This window comes from Myotis yumanensis, unplaced genomic scaffold (genome assembly GCF_028538775.1).
Source record: "Myotis yumanensis isolate MYYU_CA2020_CCGP unplaced genomic scaffold, mMyoYum1.0.hap1 SCAF_22, whole genome shotgun sequence".
NCBI lineage: Eukaryota > Metazoa > Chordata > Mammalia > Chiroptera > Vespertilionidae > Myotis > Myotis yumanensis.
The window spans coordinates 9,865,848-9,879,061 of record NW_027223773.1 but is presented as its reverse complement, the minus strand read 5'-3'; the positions used below and the strand labels follow the sequence as shown (position 1 = coordinate 9,879,061).

The 13,214-nt window shown below is 45.1% G+C and overlaps 1 protein-coding gene across 4 annotated transcripts in view; it reads left to right on the top strand.

Moving 5' to 3' along the window:
• Positions 1-13,214, top strand: part of KCTD3 (potassium channel tetramerization domain containing 3) — a 40,871-nt gene that overhangs the window by 19,642 nt on the left and 8,015 nt on the right. For all 4 annotated transcript variants that reach the window (XM_070401431.1, XM_070401432.1, XM_070401430.1 and 1 more), the window contains exons 9-13: positions 480-670; positions 9,176-9,291; positions 10,607-10,694; positions 10,809-10,925; positions 12,711-12,881. In XM_070401431.1, coding sequence (XP_070257532.1) covers positions 480-670; positions 9,176-9,291; positions 10,607-10,694; positions 10,809-10,925; positions 12,711-12,881 — 683 coding nt within the window. The remainder of the gene's footprint in view (positions 1-479; positions 671-9,175; positions 9,292-10,606; positions 10,695-10,808; positions 10,926-12,710; positions 12,882-13,214) is intronic.

Here is a 13,214-nt window from a genome sequence, read left to right as displayed (position 1 = left end):
TTCTCCCAGGTGCCTGGGGGGACTGTCCTCTCGGGTACGAGAAACAATAGGTTGAAAGTGTGTGGTCTAAGTTACTAATATTAACTGAAAGGGGTAATAATGATCCTAAAATTCCGATTTTTGTTGGCCATACCTACCCAGAATTAATGATAGTAGCAATTGTTTGTGGAGAAAAATGGAAGGTTCAGCTTAAGTTGCTAATGCCTTTTTTTTTTTTTTTTTTTTGGAGGGCTTTCGTAAATTATTCTTGGCAGAAATATAGAACTCTAATCTCTTTTTAAGCGGTTTCGATTTTGTAAGTATGTAAGTAGAAGACATTTCAGCACTCCTTTCCTGGATTTTAGATGGTAGACACCAACAACGTTTTGTATGTAACATAAAGGCAGGGGGTGCGCTGTGAACAGTAGACTTTGGGGCACGTGCGCTGCACTGTCTGCCGAGTTACTGATGAGTCACCTGTGCCCGTTCTCACTTGACAGAATCAAAGAGTCCTCGGGGTGGCAGCAGGTGTTCACAAGCCCGTATTTGGACTGGACAGTTGAACGAGTAGCTCTGAATGCGAAGGTGGTCGGAGGTCCCCATGGAGACAAAGACAAAATGGTCGCCGTGGCCTCGGAGAGCAGCATCATCCTGTGGAGCGTCCAGGATGGAGGAAGCGGAACGGAAATCGGTGGGAAAAGCTTCGTGTCTGCTGCATTTTGCTGGTATCTGTGATATTCTGAAGCTTAGCGGGATTGCCCGTAAATAGCAAAGCTAATTGGTGGTAACGGGACCGCTCAGTGGGAGAGAAATGATCTTTGAGGGGAAAAAGTGATGTTTTAGTAGGAAGACAGTCTTTGCACCACTTTACTGCACGCGAAACCTAGCGCAGAAGAATTTAAGGACCAGTACAAGTCAGTGCCGCTGCTCTGAGGCATGCCAAGCGCCTGCTGTTTACCCAGCGTGCTCTGCACCCGCCGTGCAACTGTCAGCAGGTGCTCTAGCACAGAGCGTGTCCACACCACGAGCCTGTGGCCAAACATTCACATCAAAGCTCTTCAGTACCGATCGGTGCTGGTACCGAAGAATAGAAGCAGAGCACCCGGCCAGCCCCAGCCCTGTGCTCAGCTGTTCGCAGGAAAGCAGTGCAGGTCCGCAGACGCCATGTGGTCCCCGTGGAGTCTCTGACTCAGAGGCTCACTGCGTCTCTCTGTGGCCGTGCTGGGCTCCTGGCGGCCTCTTCGTCCGCTGAGCTGCCTGTCCAGTTGTTCCTTTCCCAGCAGGCGTGGGCATTCTGTAGCCAGTAGATGCCATCACCTGACCTGCGAGATGCTTCCTGCCTGTTTCACTTCCAGGATAAAAGTCCCGCAGACATTTCTGGCTTTTAAAGAGTTTTTCACGTTTATTTAATATATATATATATAATTTATTTATTTATTTATTTTTAATTGTTTTATTGCTTAAAGTATTACAAAGAGTATTACATATGTCTCCTTTTTTTCCCGCGCTTAACAATCCCCCGGCCTCCCCTACCCCCCAGTGTCTTATGTCCATTGGTTATGCTTATATGCATGCATACAAGTCCTTTGGTTGATCTCTTACTCCCCCGTCCCCCCTTCCCACCCCTCAACCCTCCCCGGCCTTCCTGCTGTAGTTTGACAGTCTGTTTGAGGCAGCTCTGCCTCTGTATCTATTTTTGTTCATAAGTTTATAATGGTCTTTATTATCCATGAGTGAGTGAGATCATGTGGTGTTTTTCCGTCATTGACTGGCTTATTTCACTTAGCATAATGCTCTCCAGCTCCATCCAGGCCGTTGCAAATGGTAAGAGTTCCTTCTTTTTTTACAGCAGCGTAGTATTCCATCGTGTAGATGTACCACGGTTTTCTAATCCATTCATCTACTGATGGGCACTTAGGCTGTTTCCAGATCTTAGCTATGGTGAAATGTGCTGCTATGAATATAGGGGTGCACATATCCTTTCTGATTGGTGTTTCTGGTTTCTTGGGATATATTCCTAGAAGTGGGATCACTGGGTCAAATGGGAGTTCCATTTCCAGTTTTTTGAGGAAACTCCATACTGTCTTCCATAGTGGCTGCACCAGTCTGCATTCCCACCAGCAGTGCACGAGGCTTCCTTTTTCACCACATCCTCTCCAGCACTTGTCGTTTGTTGATTTGTTGATGACAGCCATTCTGACAGGTGTGAGATGGTACCTCATTGTTGTTTTGATTTGCATCTCTCGGATGATTAATGACTTTGAGCATGTTTTCATGTCTCTTGGCTTTCTGAATGTCCTCTTTTGAAAGGTGTCTATTTAGGTCCTTTGCCCATTTTTTGATTGGATTGTTTATCTTCCTTTTGTTAAGTTGTATGAGTTCCCTGTAAATGTTGGAGATTAGGCCCTTATCAGATATGACATTGGCAAATATGTTTTCCCAAGAGGTGGGCTTTCTTGTTGTTTTGTTGATGGTTTCTTTTGCTGTGCAGAAGCTTTTTATTTTGATGTAGTCCCATTTGTTCATTTTCTCTTTAGTTTCCATTGCCCTAGGAGCTGTATCGGTGAAAAAGTTGCTTCGGCATATGTCTGAGATTTTGTTGCCTTTGGATTCTTCGAGAATTTTTATGGTTTCCCGTCGTACATTTAAGTCCTTTATCCATTTTGAGTTTATTTTTGTGTATGGTGTCAGTTGGTGGTCTAGTTTCATTTTCTTGCATATATCCGTCCAATTTTTCCCAACACCATTTATTAAAGAGACTATCTTGGCTCCATTGTATGTTCTTGCCTCCTTTGTCAAATATTAATTGAGCATATTGGTTTGGGCCGATTTCTGGGCTCTCTGTTCTATTCCATTGGTCTATATGTCTGTTCTTGGGCCAGTACCAGGCAGTTTTGAGAACAGTGGCTTTGTAATACAGCTTGATATCTGGTATTGAGATCCCACCTACTTTGTTCTTTCTCAGGATCGCTGCAGCTATTCAGGGTCTTTTTTTTATTCCATATGAATTTTTGGAAAGTTCGTTCTAGGCTGTGAAATATGCCGTTGGTATTTTAATGGGAAGTGCGTTGAATGTATAGATTGCTTTGGGTAGTATGGACATTTTAATGATGTTGATTCTACCAATCCAAGAACATGGTATGTTCTTCCATCTGTTTATGTCTTCCTCTATCTCTTTTTTCAACGTCCTGTAGTTTTCTAAGTAGAGGTCTTTTACCTCCTTAGATAAGTTTATTCCTAGGTAGCTTAATTTTTTTAGGTACGATGGTAAATGGGATTGTTTTTTTAGTCTCTCTTTCTGTAAGTTCACTATTGGTGTATAGAAATGCCATAGATTTCTTGGCGTTAATTTTGTATCCTGCTACATTGCCGAATTCATGTATTAAGTCTAATAGTTTTTTGATGGAGTCTTTAGGGTTTTTTTTTTGTTTTTTTTTTTTAATATATTTTATTGATTTTTTACAGAGAGGAAGGGAGAGAGATAGATAGTTAGAAACATCGATGGGAGAGAAACATCGACCAGCTGCCTCCTGCACATCTCCCACGGGGGATGTGCCCGCAACCCAGGTACATGCCCTTGACCGGAATCGAACCCGGGACCTTTCAGTCCGCAGGCCGACGCTCTATCCACTGAGCCAAACCGGTTTTGGCATAGGGTTTTTTATGTATAATATCATGTCATCTGCAAATAAGGACAGTTTTACTTCTTCTTTTCCAATTTGGATGCCTTTTATTTCTTCTTCTTGTCTAATTGCAATGGCTAATACTTCCAGTAGTATGTCAAACAGGAGCGGTGAGAGTGGGCATCCCTGTCTTGTTCTTAGGGGAAATGGTGTAGTTTTTGTCCATTGAGTATGATGTTGGCTGTGGGTTTGTCATATATGGCTTTTATTATGTTGAGGTATGATCCTTCTATTCCCACCTTGGTGAGAGTTTTTATCAAAAATGGATGTTGGATTTTGTCAAATGCTTTTTCTGCATCAATTGATATGACTATGTGGTTTTTTTCTTTCAATTTGTTTATGTGATGTATCACGTTTATTGATTTTCGGATATTGTACCATCCTTGCATCCCTGGGATAAATCCTACTTGGTCATGGTGTATGATCTTTCTGATGTACTGCTGGATCTGATTTGCTAAGATTTTGTTGAGGATTTTGGCATCTATGTTAATGAGGGTTTCTTTATTGATTAAGGTATTACATATGTGTCCTTATCCCCCATTCCCTCCCACCACTCATGTCCTCACCCCCTTGTTGTCTGTGTCTATTGGTTAGGCTTATATGCATGCATACAAGGCCTTTGGTAGATCTCTCCCTCTGACCCCCCACCCTCCCCTACCTTCCCTCTGAGGTTTGAGCATCTGATCGATGCTTTTCAATGCTTCTCTGTCTCTGGATCTATTTTTGTTCATGAGTTTATGTTGTTCATTATATTCCATAAATGAGTGAGATCATGTCATATTTATCTTTCTATGACTGGCTTATTTCGCTTAGCATAATGCTCTCCAGTTCCATCCATGCTGTTGCAAATGGTAAGAGTTCCTTCCTTTTTACAGCAGCATAGTATTCCATCGTGTAGATGTACCATGGTTTTCTATTCCATTCATCTGCTGATGGGCACTTAGGCTGTTTCCAGATCTTAGCTGTGGTGAATTGTGCTGCTATGAACATAGGGGTGCATATATCCTTTCTGATTGGTGTTTCTAATTTCTTGGGATATATTCCTAGAAGTGGGATCACTGGGTCAAATGGAAGTTCCATTTTTAGTTTTATGAGGAAACTCCATTACTGTTCTCCACAGTGGCTGCACCAGTCTGCATTCCCACCAGCAGTGCACGAGGCTTCCTTTTTCTCTGCATCCTCGCCAGCACTTGTCGTTTGTTGATTTGTTGATGATAGCCAGTCTGACAGGTGTGAGATGATACCGCATTGTCCTTTTGTTTTGCATCTCTCGGGTGATTAGTGACTTTGAGCATGTTTTCATATGTCTCTTGGCCTTCCTTCTGTCTTCTTTTGAAAAGTATCTATTTAGGTCCTTTGCCCATTTTTTGATTATCTTCCTTTTGTTAAGTTGTATGAGTTCCCTGTAAATGTTGGAGATTAAACCCTTATCGGTGATAACATTGGCAAATATGTTCTCCCATGCAGTGGGCTTTCTTGTTGTTTTGTTGATGGTTTCTTTTGCTGTGCAGAAGCTTTTTATTTTGATGTAGTCCCATTTGTTTATTTTCTCTTTAGTTTCCATTGCCCTAGGAGCTGTATCGGTGAAGAAATTGCTTCGGCATATATCTGAGATTTCGCTGCCTGTGGATTCCTCTAGTATTTTTATGGTTCCCGTCTTAGGTTTAAGTCCTTTATCCATTTTGAGTTTATTTTTGTGTATGGTGTAAGTTGGTGGTCTAGTTTCATTTTTTTGCATGTATCTGTCTAATTTTCCCAACACCATTTATTGAAGAAACTGTCTTGACTCCATTTGTATGTTCATGCCTCCTTTGTCGAATATTGAGCATATTGGTTTGGGTCGATTTCTGGGTTCTCTATTCTATTCCATTGGTCTATATGTCTGTTCTTGGGCCAGTACCAGGCAGTTTTGAGAACAGTGGCTTTGTAATACAATTTGATATCTGGTATTGAGATCCCACCTACTTTATTCTTTTTTTTTTTTAATATATTTTTTATTGAATTTTTACAGAGAGGAAGGGAGAGAGATAGAGAGCTAGAAACATCGATGAGAGAGAAACATCAATCAACTGCCTCCTGCACATCTCCCACTGGGGATGTGCCGGCAACCCAGGTACATGCCCTTGACCGGAATCGAACCTGGGACCCTTGAGTCCGCAGGCCGACGCTCTATCCACTGAGCCAAACCGGCTTCGGCTACTTTATTCTTTCTCAGGATTGCTGCAGCTGTTCGGGGTCTTTTTAAAAAAATATTTCTTTTACTTTAAACTCTGAACATTTGTTCTCAATGGACCCAGACCTGGCAAAACATCTTATTGCATAAGAGACAATAAGGCAAGTTACTAACATCTATGAAGTTGAAGGAAAGGTCATTTTTATTTTTAAACTTTTCCCATAGTTTGCCCAGTTTCTTTAAAGTCCCCCTTTCCGTGAGTCAGAACGGACGGGCCCTGTTTGTGGGCATCTTCTAGCTTAGATGGTGCAGGTGCAGGCTGAGGGGCAGCTGCTGATGGCCCATGTTGAAGCCAGGGGTCCATCTCTAAATAGAAGGACAGCACATCTTAACATTTTATTTTAGATTATAAACAGTAATTTTGAAAGGTCTTCAGAACATGTTTAAAAGGAATACTGCAAAACACAGCAACGTATTGTCGTTTCGTATGCTTCTCTGTAGGTGGGAGGGAAACCTGGATTTCCACACGATAATGTAGTGGACAGTGCCGAGGCTACAGCGATTGTAAGACAGAACTCAAGCTGCTAGTAAGAGGGTAGTGGAAATGGTTAAAATAAACTGAGTGAATCTTGGGCAACTTAGAGTTGGTTACCCCCAACCCTACCACCAGAGATTCTAGAAAACGTAAGACCTTAGCACAGGTCACGTAGCCTGGACCCTGTACTCTCCTAAGATAATGAGTGAAAAAGGGAATAATGGCCCAGAAAGGGAGTCGGGTGTGGTGTGTGTTTTTTCTTTCTCAACCTGCCCCTGTGATGTACCAGTCAGCGAAGGAGCTTGCTGGCTGTGCTGTGCTTGCACAGGCTCATGGGGTAGGAGGTGTGCTGTGAGACCCTACATAGTGATGTTCACACTCCGTAAGAGACCATTCGTTATCACATGTTCTCCAGGGCCTGACAACAGCATCCGGGAGGTGGTCAGGCTGGTGTGTCCGTGACGGGCTGCCCTCCCTTCACTGTAACTTCAGTGAGCAGGATGGTGCAGCTGGGCGGCGGCTGCTGGCACTGTTTCCCCCAGCGGGCCCCTCAGGACCGGGCCTTGTCATTGCTGATCCTGCCCTCCCTGTGGACGGCGGTCAGGTTGCGGGGCCTCAGCAGCAGTGACACTTCAAATGTCTTGGTCATTCAGAACGTCCTCCTCGGTTTCCCAGGCCCTCGTCTCTCTCTAGAGTAGTCCACGCAGGTTGGTTTTCCTGGTTTTGTTTCTACCTTTTGCCGAGCCCGTGGTACTGCAGGTAGTTTCGCATGCTCTGCACAATTGTTTTGACATCAAAATGAAAGTCCTGTTCCGTAAGAATTCTTGAAATTGCACGTGAAGTGATGACTCTGCTTTGAAGTGGCACGTTTCCTTCTCAGCCAGGTCTGGCCACAGGGCTGAGCTTCTTTGTGTGTTAATTTTATTTTGCTGCTGCTGTTTGTTTTTTTTCTTGGTTGGACTAAAATAGTATATTCATGTACATAAATATGTACTCACATACAAAAAATATATATATGAGACATTTCTATCAATAGCAGTGATTTTTTCTTTCTTTTCGTCCAGTGTCGATCACTTTTATTCCTGAGAGATGCCTGGCTTTAAGATTGGTTAAGACTGTTCACGGGGTTATTGATTGCTGCTGGTCTTGTTTGTGTGCGGTGCAGGTTTGCACAGAAAGAGGCATACCTGCTACAGGTGTGCATGCAGTTCAGAAGAAATCCGTTCTCTCCCGGCTTACGGTTTTAATACGTGCTGCCATTGCATTTAATTGGTTTGTTTCTCCCGATGACTTCTTCAATGCCTTGTTTTTTCTAAGCTAGATGCTGAGAAAATTGTTCATGTAGTCACATAATAGGTACTTTTTTAAAAAGTAAACTGATATGTGACACAGCTTAAAACCACATTAAATAGGTGAGGTATTTTCCCATTATTTTTGGATAAAAAGACAGTTTTCATAAAGTGTTTTTCAAATAACTAAGGTAATACTATTTGTGTCACAATTGGATTGTGACATTTTGAAGGTGAACTAGACACCGAGACCTTCCACTGCAGCTGCTTAGAGATGAGAGAGCAAGAGCCAGGAAGGCGCCTGGGCCCCCGAGAGGCAGGGCCCCTCCCCAGCTGTCCGCGCCCAGGGCAGCCCAGGCTTCCCTGGGTCAGACCTCACGCTCCTGCTCTCAGTGTGGAATATTGGTCCTTCCAACCTCCCTCACTGCTCCCCCTCCCCCTTTCCTCAGATTCCCTGGGCTTCCCATGCCCAGTCCCCCAGTTGATGAACTCCTGCTCACCTTTTTAAAAACCCACTCACACAGCTTCTTTCCTAAGAAATATTTTCAAACCCTTCCTACCCCTTGGACCTCCCTGGGTAGTTTATACCTGTGTATCTTCTGTTACTGTTACCTTATGCTCTAATTGGCTGTTGGCATTTTTTCCTCTATTTATACCAGGGGTCCTCAAATTTTTTAAACAGGGGACCAGTTCACTGTCCCTCAGACCGTTGGAGGGCCGGACTATAGTTTAAAAAAAAAACTATGAACAAATTCCTATGCACACTGCACATACCTTATTTTGAAGTATAAAAACAAAACGGGAACAAATACAATATTTGTATTTGTATGTGGCCCGCGGGCCGTAGTTTGAGGACCCCTGATTTATACCATAAGCTCCTGGCTTGTGTTGTCAATCCATGGCCTAACATAGTGCCTTTTGTATAAATTACACTGACATCTACTTGCTGGGAATCGAGGGGTTTAGACAAGCGGAGTAAAGGCCTGGGTTTCTGAGTGTTGAATGACTCCTTTGTTTGTCCCCCCACCCCCCACCCGCCACCCCCCACACCTTTTTTTTTTTTTTGCTTATTTCCAGGTTCTAGATCGAGGGTCCCAAGTCTGTATTCCTCAGACCAGTGGTCCCCAGAAATCTGGTCCACGAACTGCAGCTAAATCTCCATGTACTTTGTAGCAGCGCAGTGGCTTTCTGATTGAGGGGCCTGGCATAGCTCCTGGGGCCGGTTATTTTATTCTGTTCGTTTTAAATCTACCTGGCAAATCGGAATGATCAACAGGTGCGGGAACCACGGCTTCCGATGACAGGCCGTCCTGTCGGTGTGCGAGGACTTGGGGCAGCCGTCTGTCTGCTTTAGGGGTGTGTAAGCTGCTGAAGAGTTGCTTCTTTCTGGTCCCCAAAGTGTTTAGCACCTAATTTGTAGGCATGAGCCTCGGTTAAAAATAGTCGCCTTTAAGATGTTTTTAAGGTTTGGGTTTGATTGATGACTGATCAGCCTCGTTATTTCTTACTATCTTAGGAGTGTTCAGCCTCGGCGTCCCCGTAGATGCTCTCTTCTTCATCGGTAACCAGTTGGTGGCCACAAGCCACACGGGGAAGGTGGGCGTGTGGAACGCCGTCACTCAGCACTGGCAGGTGAGTTCTACCTGGAGCAGGTGGCAGCCAGGAGAGCGTCTGAAACTCCTGCTGACTGTGCATCTGTTTGCTTGTTGTGGAGTTCATTTTGTTTCCGTTTGATTTTACAGAAGAAGTGAATATATTTAGTGGCAAATTTGCTTCTGGATAAAATTTGACTGTTTTTAAGAATTTGAAGTCATTCTGCAAAAAGTGTTTAAACTGTGATTTGCCATTTATTTCCTTGACGTGGTTTGAGTTGCAACTTTTAGCTCCTTTTGCGTTTTCCTTTCCACAGAAATGGGCCTGGCTCTGCTTTCACACTTGCTGCTCTGTCAGCACGTCCTTCCCCCTTCTCTTCCTCGGTGACTGTCCAGTTCCCGAGCTTCACTTTTCTGCATGTTTCCGTGGCCTTTGCCCTCCCCCCACGCTGGGCCTCAATGAGCCTCCTCCCCCCTCTGATCGTGCTGCACACCGATTGGCAGCCATTGTCATTATTTTTCTTGTTGCCCACAAATGCACAAGCCTCTGCATCCCTCTTCCCGTGCTGGAGTGCCTGGTACGTGGAGAGCATTGCATTGAGTGGCACCTGTGAGGTTTCACGCGCAAGTCCTAGCTGTGCCCAGGGAAGAGCATGGGATCTTCCTTATTGTCACTACTCTGCTCTAGCAAACCATACTTTCAGTTTTGTTTTGTTTTGTAGTAAAAATCATGCCCTTTGCTTTTCTTTTAGCACAAATATAGGCAGCTATTAATTTGCAACTATGTTGATCTGCTTGGAAACTGAATTTTTATTCTAGTGGTTGAAAAAACAAAACATGAAGCATATTTGCCTTAATGCCGTTTCCTAGGAAACAAGGTGAAGCCTGCAGTGGGCAGAGTGAAAGTAGGGGAGCTGTCTTTTCACAGAAAGGAAGGTTATCGAGGGGAGACGTACTATGCGGAAGTCGCTTGATCTGTGCTCTGGTCTAAGTCTGCCCTCACTAGGTGACTGAGCAGGCCTTGATCGCTGTGTGCCCTGCTCAGACCTGGCCTTCCAGTCCTCAGAGTGCTGCGGTCTCAGAACCATGTGCAGAAAGAGAGAATCCTTCTAAATTCTGAAAGGAACGTGCCCCTGTGGAAATTCACATTTTTAAAAGCTTTAAAGGGAATCACATACGTGGTTCTTCACCATTTGCTGTGCATGTGCGCGCGCATGTGTGTACGTACGAAACGCCCATTTCTAAGCCCCACTTACAGTGAATATTGGTGTGTTTTTATTAAGAATTTTGAGAAAAGGAGCAGAAAATAAATTGTAATTAATATCTGACATCTGATGACAATCTCGCCACATCAGGTTCAAGATGTCGTCCCCATAACTAGTTATGACACTGCTGGGTCGTTCCTTCTGCTCGGCTGTAACAACGGGTCCATCTACTACATCGGTGAGTGAGCACGCCCTGCTCCCAGGCCTCTGTTAAACGACAAGAACACACCCCTTCTTCAGTGTTAAATAAACGCACTGTTGGTTCGACATGACCTGAGCGTTTCTGTTTCAGACATGCAGAAGTTCCCTTTGCGGATGAAGGACAACGATCTCCTGGTGACTGAACTCTACCACGACCCTTCCAACGACGCCATCACCGCGCTGAGCGTGTACCTCACCCCCAAAACAAGTCAGTGCCCGCAGGCGCCCTGCGTTCTTCCTCCATTGCAGCGCTGGGCCTCCCTCCCCGTCTGCAGGAAGATTACACTTGTTTTCATGTCAGAGTCAGGCATGGCCCAGAGACAGGCAGCAGCGGGGGTGTGACACGGCACCTGCCTCCTCCGAATCATTACAGCATCAACCCAGATTACCAACATATTGCACATTGACCTTCCTGTTGCAGTAGCTGATTTTGTTTTGAAATTAGGAGGCTGTATGTTTTTAACCAGAGACAGAAGCTCTTAGACTGCTCATCTGTATTGGACAGAGATGAACTTATTTCCTTTGCAGATTTCAAATTTAAGTTCTGGAAAGGCATTTTACTTGCAAGTTCAGTGTCTGTAACTTTCATTGCCTTTCAAAGGCCTTTGCAATGCAATTAAGTTCTGTAAATTACAGAGTTTTTATATTCTGGGGTGAACAGTAAACATACATGGGAACTTTAAATTATCAGTAATGAAAGGAATTTTAGGAAATGTGCACAATGATATCGATAAGTCTGAAAGTTACTGATAAAATGTCATTTTATGTAATTCACTAAAGGAAATAATTCTTTGATCCGAAAAAAAAACCAATATTCTAGTGCACCGGGGGTTTGGATTGAGACTGAGGTGAGATTTTAACTGTATTGGGCTCAGCAAGCCAGGCAGGTTCTCTGCATTAATGCTTTCCAGGCCGCCTCTGGCTCCTCTGTGGCTGTAATGGACAGTGTGGGTACACAGGTTAGAATCTTTGCTGCCCTGCCCTTCACAGCAAGCTTGCCTCTGCAGAGTGAGCAGCATTTCCTTTGTCTAAATTAGAGGCTACGCTGCTTCAGCAGAGGCAGGAGCCGCCAACAGGCCAGGAGAAGTGCTTTCCAGGGCCTTCAGGCATTGAGGGGAACCAGGCCAGGAGCTGGTAGAGTCAGAGGCTCCCTATCTGAAGCTCTTGAAGAGGACAGGCCGCTGAACCCCATCCTTCTTTAACTCTGGGTGGGGCCTGGGCAGTTGTGTAGAAACAGAGCCACAGATGGCCTGACGGGAGGAGCTGGGCAGGGTTAGAGACAGCGCGGTGAGTGTGATATAACCAGGTGGGGTGTGTGTTCCAGGGCGAAGGGTTTTGAAACTGTAAAATAGGATATACTATATACACCACTCGACTCCTCCAGGAAAATTCTGTATTGCAGCAAAGTACAAGAGATGGTCATGCTGGGCTAGAAGAAATATGGACTATGGCTTTGCATCCGATGTGTTGCTCAGTAAATGTTTAAAGAATACCTATTATGTCTCGGGCACTCTACAGCAGGGGTCCTCAAACTACGGCCCGCGGGCCACATGCAAATACAAATATTGTATTTGTTCCCATTTTGTTTTTTTACTTCAAAATAAGATATGTGCAGTGTGCATAGGAATTTGTCCATAGTTTTTTTTTAAAACTATAGTCTGGCCCTCCAACGGTCTGAGGGACAGTGAACTGGCCCCCTGTTTAAAAAGTTTGAGGACCCCTGCTCTACAGGGTGACCTGGATAAAAAGGTGATTAGGCTTCTGTCTGTCGAGTAGAGGTGGGTAGACGGGAGTAGATGATCCGTGTGTGAGAGCTGCTGTGAGAACCCGACAGAGCGCAGGGGATGCTCAGAGTCCCCGGTTCCTGAGCTGGGCCGATGGGGCTGGTGGGGCACTGGGGCAGCTCTGCCCCACTCGCAGGGGAGCTTTGCGAGGGCAGCTTCCGTCATGGCTTATTGTGGCCTAATGTCCCCCTCCCTCCCCTGCGCCCCAGGTGTCAGTGGGAACTGGATTGAGATCGCCTACGGTACCAGCTCTGGGGCAGTGCGGGTGATCGTGCAGCACCCCGAGACTGTGGGGTCGGGCCCGCAGCTCTTCCAGACCTTCACCGTGCACCGCAGCCCCGTGACCAAGATCATGCTGTCCGAGAAGCACCTCGTGTCGGGTAAGGGGAGGGTCCCTGCTGGAGGCCGCTTGCGGAACCATGCCTGGGGATTTCCTAGTTTCACAAACCCGAAGACCAGCAAAGCAGCCTCGTGCACATTCCTAGGCATATTTTTGCCTTCAGTACAAAATACCATTTTTTACAAATAGGTATTCCTTTAAACATTTTTAATGCAAGTCGAAGTACTTGCATCACTGCACTCTATGAGAAGTCTGCAGGGCCAGGGCCGCAGCCAGATCCGAAACCAAGCCCTCAAGTCGGCACCTTATGTGTGAAGAACTAGCTTCTGCGGCAGAGCTGACTGCAAACCCCTACAAGAGGGAGGCAGAGGGT